The 19838-nt window shown below is 43.2% G+C and overlaps 1 protein-coding gene across 1 annotated transcript; it reads left to right on the forward strand.

Moving 5' to 3' along the window:
• The first annotated feature begins 611 nt into the window (after positions 1–611).
• On the forward strand, positions 612–2674 carry LOC146578253 (E3 ubiquitin-protein ligase TRIM21-like). Its single transcript, XM_085268527.1, has 2 exons — positions 612–1811; positions 2016–2674. The coding sequence occupies exons 1-2, from the start codon at positions 651–653 to the stop codon at positions 2586–2588; spliced, it is 1734 nt and encodes a 577-aa protein (XP_085124653.1). The 5' UTR covers positions 612–650; the 3' UTR covers positions 2589–2674.
• Positions 2675–19838: the final 17164 nt, after the last annotated feature.

Raw genomic sequence — 19838 nt, forward strand, 5'->3', positions numbered from 1 at the left:
AGTGTTCAGTGTGTTTTTGTTTGCCGTCAGTCTGACAGTTGTGGGGAAGAAGCTGTTGAAGAATCGTGTTCTGTGTGTGATGCTGCTGTCCGCTCTGTTGTGTCTGAGATTGTATGTGCAGCTTTGTATGTGCAGGTCCATGGATGCAAGTGTTGTTCCCATAATCCTCTCTGCAGACTTTCTGACTCTGCAGAGCCTTCCTCTCTGTCTGTGTAGTGTTTCCATACCAGACAGTGATGCCTGCGGTGAGGATGCTGTCTATCAGTCCTCTGCAGGCCTGGGTGAGAGGGTGGTGGTTCATGCCAGCTTTCCTGAGCAGCCGAATGAAATAAAGCCTTTGCTGGGCTTTTTTCACAGTTGCTGTAGTGTTGAGAGTCCAGCTCAGGTCTGATGTAACCTGCAGTCCCAGGAATCTGTGGCTGTTTGTCCTCTCCACCTCTGTCCCTTTGACGATAAGAGGTTGCAGGGGAGGGAGTTCTTCTAAAAGTGCAGTATTCATTCCTTGGTCCGTGTTGAGGATGAGGTGAAGAAGCTTCTGTGATGAAAAGAAAGTTAAAGAAGTCCAGACGCTTTTCTCTCCAAGCTCCTCAGACTACTGACGCTTGTTTCTCTCTTTGTAAAAATGAAATTTAAAGTGAATTTTGAATCAAATGTTTCTCTTCTTTCTCCCTCAGAGTGCAGACATGTCTGCTGCCAGCAATCTGCGATCTGAAGATCAGTTTCTGTGCTCCATCTGTCTGGATGTGTTCACTGATCCAGTCTCTACACCATGTGGACACAACTTCTGCAAAACCTGCATCAGTCAGCACTGGGACATGAGTCAGAGCTGTCAGTGTCCCATGTGTAAAGAGCCTTTCTACACTCGACCTCAGCTGAAGATCAACACTTTGTTCTCTGAGATGGTTGCTCAGTTCAGACGTGAAGCTCAGCAGAAAGCCAGCAGCAGCAGCTCAGAGCAACAAGCTGCCAAACCAGGAGAAGTTCCCTGTGACGTCTGCACTGGAACCAGACTGAAGGCCCTGAAATCCTGCCTGGTGTGTCAGACCTCCTACTGTCAGACTCACCTGGAGCCTCATCTGACAGTGAAACGTCTGAAAAGACATCAGCTGGTTGATGCTGTGGAGAACCTGGAAGGCAGGATGTGCACGAAGCACGATAACCTTCTGCAGCTGTTCTGTAAGACCGACCAGACATGTGTCTGCGTGCTCTGCTCTGTTTTAGACCACAAGAACCACGAGTTTGTTCCTCTGAGAGAAGAATATGAAGGAAAGAAGGCAGAGCTGGAGAAGACAGAGGCTGAGATTCAGAAGATGATCCAGAAGAGACGACTGAAGATTCAGGAGATCACAGAGTCGGTGAAGATGAGTAAAGATGCTGCAGACAGACAGAAAGCAGAAGGTGTTCAGGTCCTCACGGCTCTGATGGAGTCTGTTGAGAGACGCCTGAAGGAGCTCATGAAGGAGATCGAAGACAAACAGGAAGCTACAGAGAAACAGGCTGAAGGTCTCATCAAAGATCTGGAACAGGAAATCTCTGAGCTGATGGAGAGAAGCTCTGAGGTGGAGCAGCTCTCACGCTCTGAAGACCACCTCCACCTCCTCCAAAGCTTCTCCTCCCTGAAAGCTGCTCCACCCAGCAAGGACTGGACAGAGGTCAGAGTTCATCCACCATCATATGAGGGGACTGTGGGGAGAGCTGTGGCTCAGCTGGAGGAGACAATCAGGAAGAAGCTGTTAGAGGCTGAGCTGCAGAGGGTGCAGCAGCATGAGGTGGATGTGACTCTGGATCCTGATACAGCTCATCCTGAACTCATCCTGTCTGATGATGGAAAACAAGTTTATCATAGAAGAAAGAGGAGGTTGTACGGTATTCATACCCGTCGGCAAAATCGCTCTCTGCATTTAACCCATTCACTCAGTGAAGCAGTGGGCAGCCATTGGGCGCCCGGGGAGCAGTGTGTAGGGACGGTACCTTGCTCAGGGGTACCTCAGGGTAGCTGTTCAGGGGAATCGAACCCCCGAGAGAGATTTTCTCAGTGTGTTATGGTTTTAGGAGAGCAGAGTTTCTCTTCAGGCAGATTTTACTTTGAGGTTCAGGTTAAAGGAAAGACTGAGTGGACTTTAGGAGTGGCCACAGAGTCGATCAACAGGAAGGGAAAAATCACACTGAGTCCTCAGGATGGTTTCTGGACTGTGTGGCTGAGAAATGGAAATGAGTATGAAGCTCTTGCTGGTCCTTCAGTCCCCCTCTGTCTCCATCCTGGTCCTGAGAAGGTGGGGGTGTTTGTGGATTATGAGGAGGGTCTGGTCTCCTTTTATGATGTAGGTGCTGCAGCTCTGATCTACTCCTTTACTGGCTGCTCCTTCACTCACAAACTCCACCCATTCTTCAGTCCCAGTTTCAATGATGGAGGTAAAAACTCTGCACCTCTGATCATCTGTCCTGTCAATAACATTAATCGATCCCTGATTTCATTGGAAGAACTTGACTTGGGAGAAATTGATTTCTATTTTGATTCTGATTTAAGGGAACAAATGAACACATTGAGTGTAAATCCTCTACAGTCTCCATGTTTCTATAGAATCTGATCATCAGGACTCTGATTCACACTTTGATTCTCATGGAGTTTGATTTGAACAGAAGAAAAGTTGAATCAGGAAATGTTCCCACTGATGGAGACTCGAGCTGAAGAGCAAATATCAGAGAACAAATGTCCAAAAGCTTCATTTCCAATAAAGTTTGTTCAATGCTTTGAGTGAATCCAGACTCATGTGTGGCTGTTATACGGAGCATCAGAGTCCAGCTGAGTTATGTTGGATACAAACTGCTTATTTTGGCTCTGTGAGGAGTTTTGTTCACTGAAAACTGATGAGACGGATAATATTCAAAGAACTCTGTAGAGATTCATGCATCCATGTTCTCCACCTGCAGGTGTGGAGGAGAAAGGTGGAGCACAGACTGCTGCATCCTTCCAGTCACATCATTTTGATGATTATATTTGCATGTTGTGATGATTTGGGTTAAAGACAAACAGAGTTGAACGGCTGCAGTCACAGCATGAAGACGATGCTGAAGCTGAGCTGTCAGTGAACATGTTTCACTGTGATTTGATTTGAAGAATAGAAAGTGTGTGTGGCTGCTGACAGCTGCAGTCTCTGCTAGTCTGCATAACACACACACAACTTTCCCCCTGAGGCAACGATGCAGCAACAACACAACAGCTGCAGACACACACACACTGTTAAAGAACACTTTACTGTTTAAGGCAGAATTCCTCAGTAACAATGATTTGAGTCTACTGTGTCTACTGTGGTTTCCAACATACAATCTACTGAAACATGTTTTTCTTTCTGCCGTACAAACTATTTGATCACAACATCTTTGCTTTTTTCCTCCAATCGTTTATTCTGATTATTTTATTTAGTTTAACTAAGAAAAGCTTAAAATTTAACTCTTAACCTGATTTAAACGTTTAATTTCTCATTAACTCAGACTTTTAATTTATTTCCTTGTTTAATGTATTATTTCTTTATCCTTGTTTAAGTTTTGCCGATCCTTTCTGTGTAACCTGTTTAATCTGACCTTTGACCCTTTAATTTTAACTTAACAGTACTCTTGTTTTGACCTTTGACCTCTTTATTCCTTATAACCAAATAAACCCTTTTATCTGATATTTTCACCTTATTGATTGATTATATATATCTATTATATTTTCTCACCTTACCTTATTTTGACCTTTGACCCATGTCCTTGTTAGCCTTGATCTTCCTTCATCAAACGTGAAATTTCTTTCACCTTTGAACTTAAAGCTTAAATCAAACCTTTGTTAAAAAGCTTCTTACCAACTTGTAATTCCAACTCTCTGCATTAAACACGTATCTTATCATATAAACACTGGATCACTGAGAGAACTTTAGGCAGAACCAAATGAAGCAGCTGACCTCGTCAAACTCACAGCGACAGTAACTGACAGTGAATTATTTTAATCTTCTTCATTGTATTTGTTAGAAACATTTATTTTCCTTTAATTGGACTTTGGTTAAGTTCAATCCGATGTATTAACCGACCTTTGAGGTGAAGTGCAGCTGCGAAGAACGCTACGGCAGGCAATGAGGTGCGTTTAATGTCGCTCTGTTAATTTGAGCGTCCATAAATTGAATGTCTTATTTTTTCTTACTTTATTATTGCTAATTTATTGGAGAATTTGGCCATTTAATTAAGGTAGATTTTATGTTGTTGGTGGTAAAGATCTGGATGGATGCTTTATTCTGTGTTTCTATTTTTCAGTTTTACTTTTCAAGACTTGGTGAATTGCCTTTTTCTACTTTTTGTTTAGTTTTGTTAAAATTAGCAGCAGTGAGAAGTGTTGTTGTCGGTCTTGAATATATTTGATGTAGCCCATACTGTTAAGGTAAGTGTCATGTTTTTAGTTGTTAGTCTGATGAAGAATCTTTTATTTTTCTCCAAAAGTTGATTGTGTTTATCTGGACATAGTGTTTTTCAGGTCCAGCTGAATGCAGGTTTCCCCAGTCTTATACGTGTCAGGAGCATCAGCACAGCTGAAATGCATTTTTCCTAAGCACCGCGTCTCTGTGGCTTTTAAACCCCAAAACACGCTAAAACAAAAATGGGTCCACCCCAAGGATGGGGTCCCCCGGTGTAGTAACCTCGTTTCTTTGAACATCGACGTTCATTCAGGAAACCACAGCTGCTAGTTGCACTCACCACACGTTTTTCTAATCTGCCCTTTATGTAGCCTTCACTTCCTTTAATAAGAGCAAATTTTCCACTATAAACACAGAGTCTAACAAAAGACTGGAGACTGTTTTGGTCATTTCCCTCAGAGTTTGTATGTTTTGTTGTTTTTCTGGTGATGAGCTTCAAACAGCAGCAGATTGAGACTCAAATAGAACCTAATAAAATCAGTGAAGCTATTCATTGCTCATGTCATCCATCAGGGAGTTACTTTAATATCATTACATTGTTTGCTTTTAGTAAATGTGGAAATTGAATATGAATTCATTTTATGTTTTTCTTTTCTTTTTTATTTCTTAATACCTAACTGCTGCACCTGTACTGCCCGTATCTCTGCAGATATACTGTATAGCCACTCAAAACTGATGTTCAGATAGAGGGTGGGAGCCGCCTGTTTTCTCTCTCCACTATAATCCCTGACAATTTTATTAGTTTGGGCGACCTTTACATGTAGGTTGTTGGGATCACAGCAGAGTTAGAACAGAGGGGACATGGTGTTTGTTAAATGTCCGAATGGCCCAGGTGGAAGAAGCTGTTAGTGAATCTGGAGATGTGGGACCTGAGGTACCAACATACAACACTGTAAAAAATGACAGATGCCACCAAAGAGTCACAGAAGGTCTTCAAAGCGCTCCCTGGACTCCAAATGACCTCAGCCGCCTCAGCAACTGCGTTTTCTAAGGACAGCGCTAGCAAACGCTCTCCGCTTGCGAGTGAAAAAGAAAAAGCACCACTTCCCTTCCTTATTCATGTTGAAGTGTACCATGTCCACCAATCAAAAAATGATATGGCAACATGAGGCGTTTGGTTGTTTAGGAAGAGGGAGAAGTTTTAGGAGTGACACCAATGAGAGAGAGAGAGCGAGTTTTCACATGTGAGAGATTAGTGACGTTTAGTGTGTTTGGAGGCTGTAGTTAGTGTGTTATGCAGTTATTGGGTTTTTGTGAGTTATACTAGTGAATGTCACAGGTGCTCCTGCTGTCAGACCTTGTGGTGTTCTCCTCTGTTTTATAGTGGACAGGACCTATTCTTTGGGAGTTGCATGAATACTTTGTGTGCCTTCTTATTTGATGCAACACACCTGATTGTTCTGTAAATAGTTTGAAATGATTGTGCAAAAAATCTGAGGCCTTGGCTGCATTTTGGGGTAAATAGCAACATTTTACTTTGTTGTTTGCATCATTTTTAAAAATGTATAATTTCTATTTGCATTTCAAGTTATGAAAGGTATTCATTAAACATGTTTATGTTTTAACTGTTTTCCACTCAGAGTATACAAGAGGTTGAAGATACTATTACATACGGAGAGAACTCCACACCGGGTGTAGGCTTGCATGACTAAGAAACTATTTGAGGCAATTTTGTGGAGTTTGAGGTTGGACTCGGCTGCACATGTGTGCTTAAGCCGATCGATGCACTCAAAAAAATAATTCATTGGATGAACTTAATTTCATCTTGCCACCTATATTCCATCTAATCATGTTATATCAATCCATCTTGATTGTGTTGTTTCAACACTAAATGTGTTTGTAAGTGTAACATAATTTAAACATTAACATTCAGTTAATTTGATTTTTATTCAGTTAACATGTTTGTACCAAGTTAGTGTAATTAAAATTCATGTTATATTGTTTAAACACCTTGGCACATCAAAAGTCAGTCTTGTTACATGAACTAGTAAAATATTTGTTTGTTACACCAATGTTAATCTTGTTGAATGAACAAATGTAATTTATGTCTGTAGTACTTACACCAATCATGTTTCAGTTAGTGTTTGTATTGCTTATGTAAACATTACTTTTAATTAAATTAATGAAACATACATAAATGATAACTTGCAAAACCATCTCTTTTATTTTGCTTGAACATTCTTAAAACAGTTGGCAGGATCCCAGTTCAGCCTAGCTTTCTCCCCTTTAACCATCTCATACTAAGACCACAGAACTTCCAGATGAAGACATGCTGACTGAAAGAAAAAATACAATAAAATAACCCTAATAATAAAAATGAAATAAGTCTGTTGAATAGTTTGCAGACAAAAAATATTATCCCCAAAGCAACTTTCGTAAAATGTAGTAAAATATGCATTGCAAACAACAATATGAATTTTAACACAATTTAAAGCTCAGACATAACATTCAACATTACTATAACATTACATCATTACTATGTTGCTTGCATACATTAGTCCTCCATTTAATCAGGCTGTATCCATTAATAGTGACTTTATGCTATTTAACGTGTGGAGAAAACATTCAATTTTGAGTATAACTGCTCCACTCAAACAATTTGTGAAAACCAGTGTGCATTTGCCTTTGTAACAATTGCCATCTGGCAAAAATCAGTGTTTACACTTCAAGTGTATAAGACTTTAAGTTATGAACGAACAATCTTTGTATAATAGTCACAGAGCAAACCACATAGTTTATATGAACATAAAACTATGTTCAATGCAATATTTGCATTGCAGAAACCTTGAAAAAAAATATCTGGCTTGCCTGAGTCTGTTTCAAGCTCATTCACCCCATTAGCTTGTTTTTTAGGAACTGTGCCTTGGATGACAACCTCTGTCCATCCAGCTTCATGATAATCTTTTGCAAGACTTCAAAAGTGCATTTGAGCTCCGGTGGGTAGCTTAGGTTCAGACAGTATATCAGTCCAAATAACAGAGCACAAGCAATTGCAATGCTCCTCAAACCAGTGAGAACCTCCACGCCTTCAATCAGGACACCGATGTTCTCTGGGTCATCTCCAGGCTCCGCACCCTCCTGATGTATGACATACACTCCCATCACAGTTTGTTCCATGGCTTCAGTGTTGGCCTCAGTGTTCTGTGACGTAAAATATAATAATACATTTGTTTGAGTCTAGATATGAAAAAAAAAAAAAAGGAATTCAGCAATCAGCGTGAATATGCTGATGTCATGGTCCTGCGTCCATGACTCAGTGACTTTGTGTTTGTGTTCCTTATTGTTATTATTCATGGGCTGTGTTGGGATGGTTTGTGTTTTGGGATTTTAGATACTGGGTTCTGGGTTTGTGCTCCCTCTATTGGTCCCTGGTGTTAGTGTTCCCCTGTCTCGTCAGGTTAATCAGGTCCAGCTGTGTCTCCCACCTGTGTGTGATTTCCCAGTGTCTCTCTGTGTATTTATAGTGTGTGTTTGCCTCTGTTCCTCGTCGCGTCGTCTGTGTTCATACCCTGTGAAATCCCCTGCGTGCTCTCCCTGCTGTTCTCCCTTCATGTTCAGGTTTGCCACTCCTTTGTGTAGTTTCTCCCAGTTTAGTTCGTCCTTAGTTCAGTTTTGCCATCTCCACTTTATGTTTGGTATTGTCAATAAATCACCCTCACGTCTGAATAAGTGCTGCGTTTGAGTCCTCCTTCCACTCTTCACACGGCCGCTGACCCGGACCGTGACAGCTGATATATTTACTAAATTCTATGTCTCTGGTTTCACACCTCAGAAATTTGACATGAAACAAAACAAGGACCAATTGCAATATCTTTTATTCACACGTGGTGTCACATTTTACCATTTCATATATCGAAATTACCCATAACTCCTGGAGCAAATTACATAACACAGAACAACTTGTGAATGTAACTGACCGTATATTCCTTCACAAGTTTCTCATGGTCTTCATTCAGGTAGACACACAAGGACTTCAGGATGCATGCTCGTCTTGTATGTATTGTGTCATCCTAAGAAAAAAGGGAATCCATAATGACAATATTTAGCTTTTAGGCAGCAGTTTGAAAAAGGAATACTTAGTTTGGAAGAGTCCAAAAGGCCACATGGTAAATAGACTGGTTCTTATATAGCGTTTTTCTACTCGGAGCACTCAAAGCTGCCTTTATACAACAATTCATTCACCCAATCACTTTTTCTAAACTGTTTAAATGGCCTGTATTTATATAGCGCTTTACTAGTCCCTAAGGACCCCAAAGCGCTTTACATATCCAGTCATCCACACATTCACACACTGGTGATGGTAAGCTGCATTGTAGCCACAGCCACCCTGGGGCGCACTGACAGAGGTCGAGGCTGTCGAACACTGGCGCCACCGGGTTTAGTGCTTACTGTCTAACATTCATACACATTCAAACTCCGATGAATGCATCGGTGAGCAACTTGGGGTTAGTATCTTACCCAAGGATATTTGGCATGCACACTGGAGGAGCTTGGGACCAAACCGCCAAGCTTCTGGTTAGTAGCTGACCTGCTCTACCACCTGAGCTACAGCCACCTCAAAACATCTGTCTAAACCAAATCAGACACAAAATGAGGAAACTAAACACTAATGGTTTTTTTGGGGTTTTTTTTTTTTTCATTTTGATCAAAATTAACCATACGATTTTATCAATTACTTATTAATATAAGACTGTTGCTTATATAATTTGTATAAAATATGAAAACCTCTTAGCACTTTTGCCTACCATATGTATAGATATCTTTGCTCATAAAATTGCCAGATTATGGGCATAAAAAGTTCTTAAGCACAGATCTAACCCACCTTGGAGATGGCCACCATGATGAGTCTCATTTTTCTGCCAGCCACCCCACCTTTGCCTCGAAAGAGCTCCATCATGCGTGGAGTGTACAAGTCTAGCTCATAAAAGAATCTAGATAGCAGCGGTACTGTCGATATGCGCAGGAATTCCTTGTCAATCTGAAAAACATGAACAATGCACTTATAATATGCACCAGAGGAAGGACATACCAGGAATTATTAGCTGTTTTATCACTATGTTATGTCAATATTAGTGAAGCAAGAAATAACTGGTCAACCATAAACACTCTAAAAGTTAGACATATAGGACATGCACCTCTTTCTCGGTGAACAGAACTGGCCATCTGCTTTTAAAATCTGCAATGAAGGGCTGTCCTTGAATAACTTCTTGCCTTCTTTGGTCCTCCCCTTTTGTGAGTGTGGACGCTTCATCTCTTTGCTCTTTAAATGCTTTGCTTCTTTTATTGATTTTTATTGATTTTTCTGCTGATTTTTTCCCTTTTTTCCTTATGAGCTTACCTGCGATAGCTTCTGGACACTTATAGATCATTAGGACTAAAGTGTTCTTAACAGAAACAGCAACATTTTTATAGTTACCTTATCCTCAGCGCTCCGTGTGTCTGTGGCCTAGACACAGCTGAAGCCTGATTACAGCGTCTGGGCACCGAACAGCCTCAATAGCCTGGAAAGGGGCTAACCGCTAGGCTAACTAGCAACAAGATGCCTTCCCTCTCCACAGATGACTACCACAGCCTCCTGCAGAAGATTGCAGTACTGGAGACAAAAATTCATCGCTTAGAAGTAAACATGGAGGTAAATGGACTTTGTGGAAATGAAAAAACCTCAAGCAAGTGAGGAGGTAAGTGAGAGTGAGGAGGTAAGTGACGGAAGTGATGTTGTAGGTGACGTCAGACGCCGGAGATTTTGGCGGAGAAAAAGCAAATGGTAGCATAGAGTTTAACAAAGGTTTTCCAAGCTTCAGTATTACCAAATATACTAATCAATTGTCATATAACTAACAACATCTGTTTTATCATCTCTAACACCCTGGAGGACAACGGGGAGAGTTTAGACGCTCTCCAAGATTACATCGACCGCTGTTTTCAAGATTTAGTAATGCATAAGGCCCAGAGTGCATCTTCCCCGGCCAAAATCGAGACGCCGTCATCGAAGAGAAGTCGCCAGGCAGACTCCCCCGGTACAACATCGCCTGCCGGCAAAGACATCGCAGAAATCCTGGAGTCAATCGACAAGCGATTGTCCAGTTTCGATGCGAGGCTGTCCCTGGTGGAGATTTTACACCGGGAATTTAAATCTCTGAGAGAATCCCTGGAATTCAGCCAGCGGCAGGTGGAAACGCTTGCCGCTGAAAATGCCACGCTACGGGAGTCGGTTAAATCTCTCACCGATAACGTGACCCAGCTAAACATTGAAAATAAAAAAATAAAAGAGTCCGTTATCGATCTACAAGCCCGTAGCATGAGAGATAATCTTGTGTTTTCTGGTATTCCAGAAACTGCCGGAGAGGACGCAGAGGCAACGGTGAAAAACTTCATTAAAATCCACCTGAAGCTGCCGGAGGACACCGTAAAGAACATCGACTTCGATAGAGTACATCGCTTGGGGGGCGCGCGGTCGCGGACCGGGAGACCACGGCCTATTGTGGCCAAATTCAGTCAATTCAAACAGAAGGAACAGGTGAAGAGTCGCGGCAGAGAGCTGAAAGGAACGGACTTCAGCGTGAACGACCAGTTCCCCAAAGAGATCCTGGAACGACGCAAGGTCCTGTTCCCAGTTCGACGTAGCTTTATCCAGAAAGGCTCCCGTGCTGTCATCGCTGTGGACCGGCTCTACGTGGACGGACAGCTGTACCGCGACCCCGGCACCACACCGTGGTTATACTGACTGCACTCCAGATAAGAACCCGCTACACTCTTTTCTTATTCATTCACACTTTCTCCTTTAAAATGTGTTTAACCTAGTAATATCAGTAGGATGTCATAGCAGATATAACACCGTCACCCTCCGTCATTGCTTTAATTGGAATGTTTCCGTTTCGTTTCTTTTTTTTGTTGTCGCTCACAGTTCATGTGGTTTCTTTCTTTCTCTTGTCTTTCACTGCTGTGGTCACCTACTTCCCCACTCACCTACAAACAACACCCTCTATTTCTCCATATTTTCACAACACGATCACGCAAACACATCAGCTCAACGGCAGCACATTCACAACAGCCTCACAGCACGCACAGACTTACAGGACACATAAGCAAGCCACGCTTGTTCATATTAGTGAATATTCACACACATAGTCAGACTTATGGAGTCTCTCACCACACTTCTTTTTCTCTTTCTATTTACAAACAAGGGATGTTTCCATATTCTCTCCACCTGTCTAAACGAAACACCCAGCATACATCATTAAACATACACGCACAATTAAGGGCATGCTGAGGTTTGTCACATGGAATGTAAATGGAGCTGGCACCAGAGGAAAGAGGTTACAAATATTTAACCAGCTTAAAAAACTACAGGCAGATGTTGTTTTATTACAAGAAACTCACAAACCTGTCACAGGTTTAAATGAACTTAAAACACCTGAGTTTCCTAACGTGTTTGCAGCCGGTTATAATTCTAGACAACGGGGAGTAGCAATTTTAATACATAAAAATGTTAATTTTACAGTACTCGATACAGTTATAGATCCAGAGGGCAGATTTCTAATTATTAAACTATCAATATTGAACAAAAAACTATGTATTGTTAGTATATATGGTCCAAATGTTGATGAACCCTCATTCTTCCACGGTTTTTTTTAGTGCACTCTCTGAACACCTTGATTGCACACTCATTCTTGGCGGTGACCTCAACCTTGGACTAAATGAAGAAATGGATAGGCTCAACACAACAGGAACTCAGCGTAATTGGCAGTCCACAAATATAATCAAACAGTATATGAGCGACTTTGGTCTTTGCGATGCATGGCGCTCTCTTCACCCCACCAGTAAGGAATATACTTTTTTCTCGCATGTTCATCACTCTTACTCTCGTCTGGATTATTTTTTGGTCAGCAGCTCACTGCTGTGTGACATTTCAGACACTGAGATTCATCCTATAGCTGTCAGCGATCATGCTCCTGTATCTTTAACACTAATGCACAAGAATAATACTACGCCAAGTAAAAACTGGAGATTTAATATATCACTACTTAAAGATGAAGACTTTATTAAATACTTTAAAAAGGAATGGACTTCATATTTAGACTTTAATGACACTCCCGGAATATCTGCTTCTGTTCTATGGGAAGCAGGGAAAGCTGTGATGAGAGGTAAAATAATTTCTTTCTCATCACACAAAAAGAAAGAAGAAAACAAAAATATTCAGGAATTAGAAAAAAACATCAAATCACTAGAAGAAGCCTACGCGTCCCACCAAGATCAGGAAACATTGAACAAAATATGCAAAACAAAACTAGAATTAAATGAAACTATTAATAAAAAAACACAATTCCTTATACAAAGACTTCGCTTGCAGAATTTTGAACACAGTAACAAATCAGGTCGATTTCTAGCTAACCAGCTAAAAATAAATAAAGAAAAAACAACTATATGTGCTGCTAAAGATTTATCGGGGAACACAATATATGATCCTGGAAGAATAAACAACATTTTTAGGGATTTCTATGAAACTTTATACTCACCACAAATAAACCCATCTAAAAATGAAATTGATCTGTTTCTTGACAACGTAACTCTTCCAAAATTACTAGACAGTCAAGCAATGGAACTGGATTCGCCACTGACGCCAAGTGAACTCCAGGAAGCCCTGATAAGTATGCCTAATAATAAGGCTCCAGGTCCAGACGGCTTCCCTGCAGAATTCTACAAAGAATTCTGGTCAATTTTGGCACCAGTATTCCACAGCATGTTGCAGGAAATCGAGGAAAAGGGCAGACTACCACCAAATATGAATTCTGCCAACATTAGTCTCCTGCTAAAACCAGGCAAAGACCCTTTATTTCCCTCAAGCTATCGTCCAATTTCTCTTTTAAATGTAGACCTTAAAATAATCTGCAAAGCGCTCTCAAAGAGATTAGAGAAAATGACCCCCCTCTTAATTCATCCTGACCAAACTGGTTTCATAAAAGGTCGGCACTCCTCAACAAACACTCGTAGATTACTTAATTTAATAGACTACTCATATGATAAAAACATCGAAGCCATAATATTATCTCTAGATGCAGAAAAAGCATTTGACAGAGTTAATTGGAAATTTTTATTCGCAACTTTACACAAATTTGGTTTTGGAAACTCTTTCATAAACTGGATAAGAATATTATACAATTCCCCAACGGCTCGTATCAGAACAAATGACCAGACATCCCCCAGCTTCTGTCTCCTGAGGGGCACCAGACAGGGATGCCCACTCTCCCCCTCACTTTTTGCAATTTTTATCGAACCTCTAGCAGCAGCATTTAGACAGGCTACAACAATTAAGGGCATAAAATGTAAGAACATAGAACATAAAATCAGTCTCTATGCGGATGATGTGTTGCTTTTTCTGCAAAACACACAAACCAACCTCTCTGAGGTAATTACTTTAATAAACTGGTTTTCAAGAGTTTCAGATTATTCAATTAACTGGCCAAAATCTACAGTTCTCCCCATTAACTGCTCCTTCCATAATTCTTCCTCTGCCCCACTGCAATCCGGAAATATTAAATATTTAGGTATTAATATCTCTCCTAAGCTTTCAGACTTAACAAAATTAAACCACATCCCACTTCTAAAGAAAGTAGAAGGCGATCTGACTAGATGGAAATCTTTACCCATATCACTCATGGGAAGGGTCGCCACTATAAAAATGATGATCTTGCCAAAAATAAATTACTTATTTTTGATGATCCCTAACAAACCATCACAAGATTGGTTCAGATCTCTGGATTCATATATTTCCAAATTCCTTTGGAAAGATAAACCCCCGCGTATTAGCTTAAAAACGCTACAAAGAACCAAGGATAGAGGAGGATTAGATCTGCCTAATTTTCACCAATACTTCTTAGCCAACAGGCTTCAGTTCATCTCAGAATGGTCAAAACATACCTTCTTAGTTGAGCCCTGGCTAGATGTTGAACAGGCACTATGCAAGGATCTAGAGATTTCAGACCTACCATTTATTAGCTCAAACATCAAAAGACATGAATGCTTTAAAAGTATCAACATCAGCTTTTCTCTAACAGCATGGTGGGAGTTTCTAAAAATAACGGAGTCTTCATTAATCCCATGCAAACGTACACCTATCTGGAATAACCCTGACATATTACAAAACAATAATATGATTAATTTCCCAGAATGGAGTTGTAAAGGAATTAAATACTTAGAACATATATTAGAGGGAACAGAATTTATTCCATTTGACAGACTAGTTGAACAATATGGGATCAACAAGACAAGGTTTTTAGAATATCAACAAATTAAATCCATAGTAAAAAAGAAATTTAACCTCAGTCAAGTTGAATTACAAACACCACTAAGTGCGGCACATTTTCTTACTCTTAAATCCCCCAAATTATTATCTAAAATATACAGAACACTTTCTAAATTAGATGAATCAATATCCCTTCCTACTGCAAAGTGGGAAGCAGATTTATCAGTCAACCTAGACCAAAACTTCTGGTCTCAGATTTGCTTAAAAACTTTTAAATTAATTAAAAATCCCAGTCTGCAATTAATACAATACAAAATACTTCATAGAGTGCACTATACAGGTCATCGGATGTTAAAGATGGGCTTTACATCTTCCAACAACTGCTCACACTGTCAAGGCAATACACCAGACAATTACATCCACGCTCTTTGGTTCTGTCCACCAGTGCAAAAGTTTTGGCGCGAGATATGTGAAGACTTATCAAAGTGTCTGAAATGTAACATTCCAACCTCCCCCTTAGTGTGTTTGTTGGGCAGCTTAGATAATGTCACTTCAGAAAAGAATATAGCCCATATGATCTTCACTGCCCTATGCATAGCCAAGAAAACAGTCCTCATGAACTGGAAAAATAAAAATAATCTTAATTCTAACCAATATAGAAATTATCTATTAGATTACATTAGTCTTGACACAGCCTCTGCCACCACATTAGATCAATTGCTCTGGGCCCCTTTTATCAGCTCCATCACCTAGTGGGGTTGGGGGGTCATAGTTTGGTCCCGCCTTCACTGTTGTGATTGGTGAGGGGGTAGGGACAGGCTTAGGGCGTCGGGGGGTTCCCCGGAGGCATCTTCCTTGGGGGGCTCAACCCGGGGTAGCGGTCACGTCCGGTTGAGGGCTCTGTTGGCTCTCAGGTGACTGTTTCCTCGCGGCTGCGTGCAGCGGGGCTAGGGGAGGGTCTGTGCTGACGGACGTGGGTTACTGACCTGGCAACCTGGCTGCCCCTGGGTGGGTCCGGGATGGGCGTGAGGTTTTGGGGGCGCTCCGTCTCTGGGCTGGGGCCCGGGCCGGGCCTCGGGGGCTCGGGTCCTGGTTGGTGTGTTGCCGGGGTTGTGGGCGGGTGGGTGCATGGGGGCCCGGCCCTGGAGCAGGGTGCCGCCGGTGCATCGAGCCGCCTGGGGGGCTCTTCAACTGGTGGGGGGGATGGTCACATCTTGCAGGAGCTTTCTTCTCTCAGGAACTCTCTGCAGGAGGGGGAGATACAGGAGAGGTGGAGGAAGATCTCAGCCTGGGCGTTTACCGTCTTATGTAGTCTGGAAGATGTGTGGTTGGTGGGGTGGGTGCAGTTTTCTCTGTGGTGGGGTTGGGTGGACTGTCCAGGGCTCTGTGGAGCCGGGGGGCGCTACTGCACTGGGCCCCGGTCTGATGGGCCTGGGCCCCCCTTCCCTGGCGGGTCGCGGAGGGTGGGAGTGCCTACTGGGGTCAGCGGGGGAGCTGGCCCCAGGGAGGGGTTACCTGCCCCTCCCTTCCTTCCCTCCCCATCTCCAGCTGCCTCCCTCTTCCCGCTCCTCCACAACCACCCACACATGCAGGGCCTTGGAGTAGGGGTATGTCACCAGGGTGCAGAGGAGGCTACCCCCCCCCCCCCCCCCCCTGTCCCCTTCTGGCTGCCTCTGCCTCAATTTTATCCCACAACTTAGACATTCACATTATTCACACTCTCATTACACATACATATAGGATCTTGGGGGTGGGCACAATCACGGAGTCCAAATCACCATCAGGGTGTATACCTCACCCCTGACGTCGTTGCCCACCTCTCAATTTTAAATACACTTAGTCATTGAGGGTTAGCAGGAGGGACTATGCGCTTACCTGCTGCTCCTTGGCAGGTAGCTCCATGCCCTCCTGGGTTTTAATTGCACCTTAGAACACATATGCATCAACACTACAATGAGCGGGTGGAGGGAGGTTTGGAGTCTTCTCCCACCCCCATTCTCTGCGGCCTGCTGGAGCGGGGGGGCTAGGAGGAGGAGTTGGCCGTCCGACTGCGGTCTGGGGTGTGGGGCCTCCCTGCTGCTGCGGAGTCGGGGTGGTCTGCCTCTCCCCACCGCAGGGAAAAGGGTAACACCACCTGGGTCTGGGTGCAATTCCCCCCTCCAGGGGCAAGGGTACCTAGACCCGGTTTGTAGAGTACGCTTGGGGAGTGTGATTGTGTGTACAGCGTCTCTTTATGTCTGTCTCCACGTTGGTTGAGTGTGGAGTGAGTGCATATGAGAGCATGAGGGTGGGAATGGATGTTTGTGTCTGTGTGTGCCTGTATGTCTGTGTCTATATGTCAGGTTGGGTATCAGACGCCACCTCTCTGGGGACACCTCAGGCCCTCCAAGGTTTGGAGGCCTATCTCCACCCACCACCACTTCCCCTGCCGGTGGCGGACTCCCTCAGGTGTCGGTGTGTTGGTGGTTCTTTGTGTCTGGGGGTGGGTGTCCGGGTGCACACCGGTTCACTCCTTGGCGGCCGCTTGTCGGGGCCTGGGGCCTGGGGCTCGCTCGGGCCCCTTTGGAGGTGGGGTGCCCCCGGCCTCTCGGCCTAGGGCTCGGTCACTCAGGCGCAGCTGGGGGCCGGCGGAGCTCACGGGCGCGTCACTGCAACTCCCCCTGACTTCTGCTCCGCGGCTGCTGGGCGAGCCCTCATCTGGGACTCTCCTCAGCTCTTACTGGGACAGTGGCGCGGCTGCCCCTCTGTTGGTCTTCCATGGTCTCTTGTGTTCTGGGGGCCTCTGGATGTCTGGAGTTTTGATCTCCTCCATACCCGCTTCACACCCTGGAGGACGGGGCTGTGACCCCCCCACACTCCCTAGCAGATCATTACATGGAGAAACCTTTGGAATGCAAGCATGCTGATCCACACAGGTATGCATACATGGGTATTCACAGACGCGGACTAAAGCTTTCTTGGCTGCTGCCTCAAAGCACACTGTGCGCTGTCTATCTTGCGTGCTGCACAATATCGTTTATTACTTAGTAAATACTGATATCTATGACTAGCTAGTTTATTGTGATGGTGCTTTGTTTTCTCTATTATTATGTTGCTCTTTGTTGTTTGCTGTCTCCTCTGTTTGTTTTTGTTTGTTTGTTTGTTTGTTTTTTTCTCCATACAGGTGACCCAGGAGTTTTTTTTTTTTCTCTCTCTTCCCCCCCCTTCTCACCGTCTCTTCTCCCCTTTGGGTTTTCTTTCTTTCTCTCCCCCTCTCTCTCTCTCATTCATTCCCCCTGTCCTATTTATTAAAAAAAAAAAAAAAAAAAAAAAAAAAAAGACAAAGGATGAACTGAAGCTCTGCCATCACGTAATGTCGCATACTGCTGTTTCTGATGTCATTTAGAAAAAAAAAAAAAAAAAAAAAAAAAAAAAAAAAAAGGAAATGAAACAACCTTGCCTTTGATTCAAAACAATGGCGATGAGCAAGCTAGTACACAGCTAAGGAGCACAGATAACATGACCAATAACATGCTGCTCCGCCGGCAGCCAGCTGCGCCTGAGTGACCGAGCCCCAGGGCGAGAGGCCGAGGGCACCCCACCCCCGAAGTGGCCCGAGCGAGCCCCAGGCCCCGATAAGCACCCACCAAGGAGTGAGCCGGTGTGTACCTGGACGCCCATCCCCGGACACAAAGAACCACCAACGCACCGATGTCTGAGGGAGTCCGCCACCGGATATGAACTTTTTTCAAGACAGTGAATCTTGAAACCAGAGAAAAAATAGTGAGTGTTAACTTGTTCCATTGGCAGATTTTTTTCACTTATTTCAAGCTAAAATATTTATTAGAATTCAAATTTAGACAGAAACAAAGTGAATAATATTATTTTATTATCACGTTGATGCAGCACATGGTTCAGTTAGCTTTGTATAAACACGTGTTAGAAATGTTCTTCAATCAGCTCTTTTTACTCTCATTTCACAGCCAGTACTTTTTACTTTTACTTGAGTAAAGAAGTTGAAACAGTACTTGGAGTATTTTTAACAGTAGTACTTCTACTTCAGTACACACTGTGTGTACTTTTACCACCTGTGTCTGAGACCTCCTTCAGGGTCCACCTGAAGCTCTCAGTCTGCTGTGGAAAAAGGAAATCCAGGTGAGTTTCTCCTGATCACCTGAGGCCGTCATTACTGTTTGAACTTTACCCACACACCACTCCTCACTCCTCCCACCCGCTGCACACAGTCACTGAGTACAGACCGGCTGATTCCTGTAAAGGGAGAGGCAAGAAGAGGCGGAGCAACACCTGAAAAACAAGAAGCTCAACGTCATTTTGCAGAAGTGAAAGTGTGAGAGAGCAGCAGCAGAGCTGCAGTCGAGTCCTGTTTGTCTCTAAAAGAAGATTCACTGGAGTCCATCAGGTTCCTCTCAGCAACAGTGGTGAGTGCAGCTGATCACACTTCCTGCTTCTACACAAATCTTCACTCTGTTCACTTCATCAGGGTCTAGAGCGCCACCTCATTTCTCCATGGTGCCACTTAGGCTACGTCCACACTCGCCCGGATAGACTTGAAAACAGCGCTCCGCGTCCACACTAGTGTTTTCAGTCGTTTTCACAGAGTTGTGCGTCCACATTAAGACGGCTGAAAACGCTTACGTTCCAGTCCTGCGCATGCGTGAAACGCAAGACGATTCAACCGGTCTCATTTCTGTCTGCCGCTTATTCACTTTCCGGCTGTTTGAATCGTCGCAGCAGAGGTGGAGGAAAAGCACCGAGTTTTAAAATGGACTAACAATGAGGTGGAGTTGTTGCTGCGAGTAACACAAAAGTACAAAGTTGCAAAAGCGAGAGAGAATTAAAGAATTTGAAGAAAAGCTCTGTGGAGCATGTACAGACTGATATTCATCTTTAATAGGACTGTCAAAACTGCTGCTGTATAATGCTCTCCACTATCTTTGTTTAATTGGTCACATGCCTGCATCACATGACTAACATGCATCATCGTTTTAGAAAGTCTCTGTTTTCACTGTTCACTGTGACACAAACGCACCGTCTCCAAATTATTTACTTTCCGGCTGTTTGAATCGTCGCAGCAGAGGTGAGCAGCGTGATAGGAGTGGATGTAGCTGTGGGTAATGAGAAAAGATGAAAAGAACGATTGATAACTTTTT

The sequence above is a fragment of the Mchenga conophoros genome, linkage group LG3 (genome assembly GCF_057382185.1).
Source record: "Mchenga conophoros isolate Kocher_MC1m ecotype Shallow Benthic linkage group LG3, M_conophoros_male_GT1.1, whole genome shotgun sequence".
NCBI lineage: Eukaryota > Metazoa > Chordata > Actinopteri > Cichliformes > Cichlidae > Mchenga > Mchenga conophoros.

Excerpts from the sequence above, each read along its gene's own strand:
- LOC146578253 (XM_085268527.1), top strand. The coding sequence starts at position 651 with ATGTTTCTCTTCTTTCTCCCTCAGAGTGCAGACATGTCTGCTGCCAGC. Across the intron at positions 1,812-2,015 it reads ATACAGCTCATCCTGAACTC|CCCCGAGAGAGATTTTCTCA; the intron begins ATCCTGTCTGAT and ends GGGGAATCGAAC.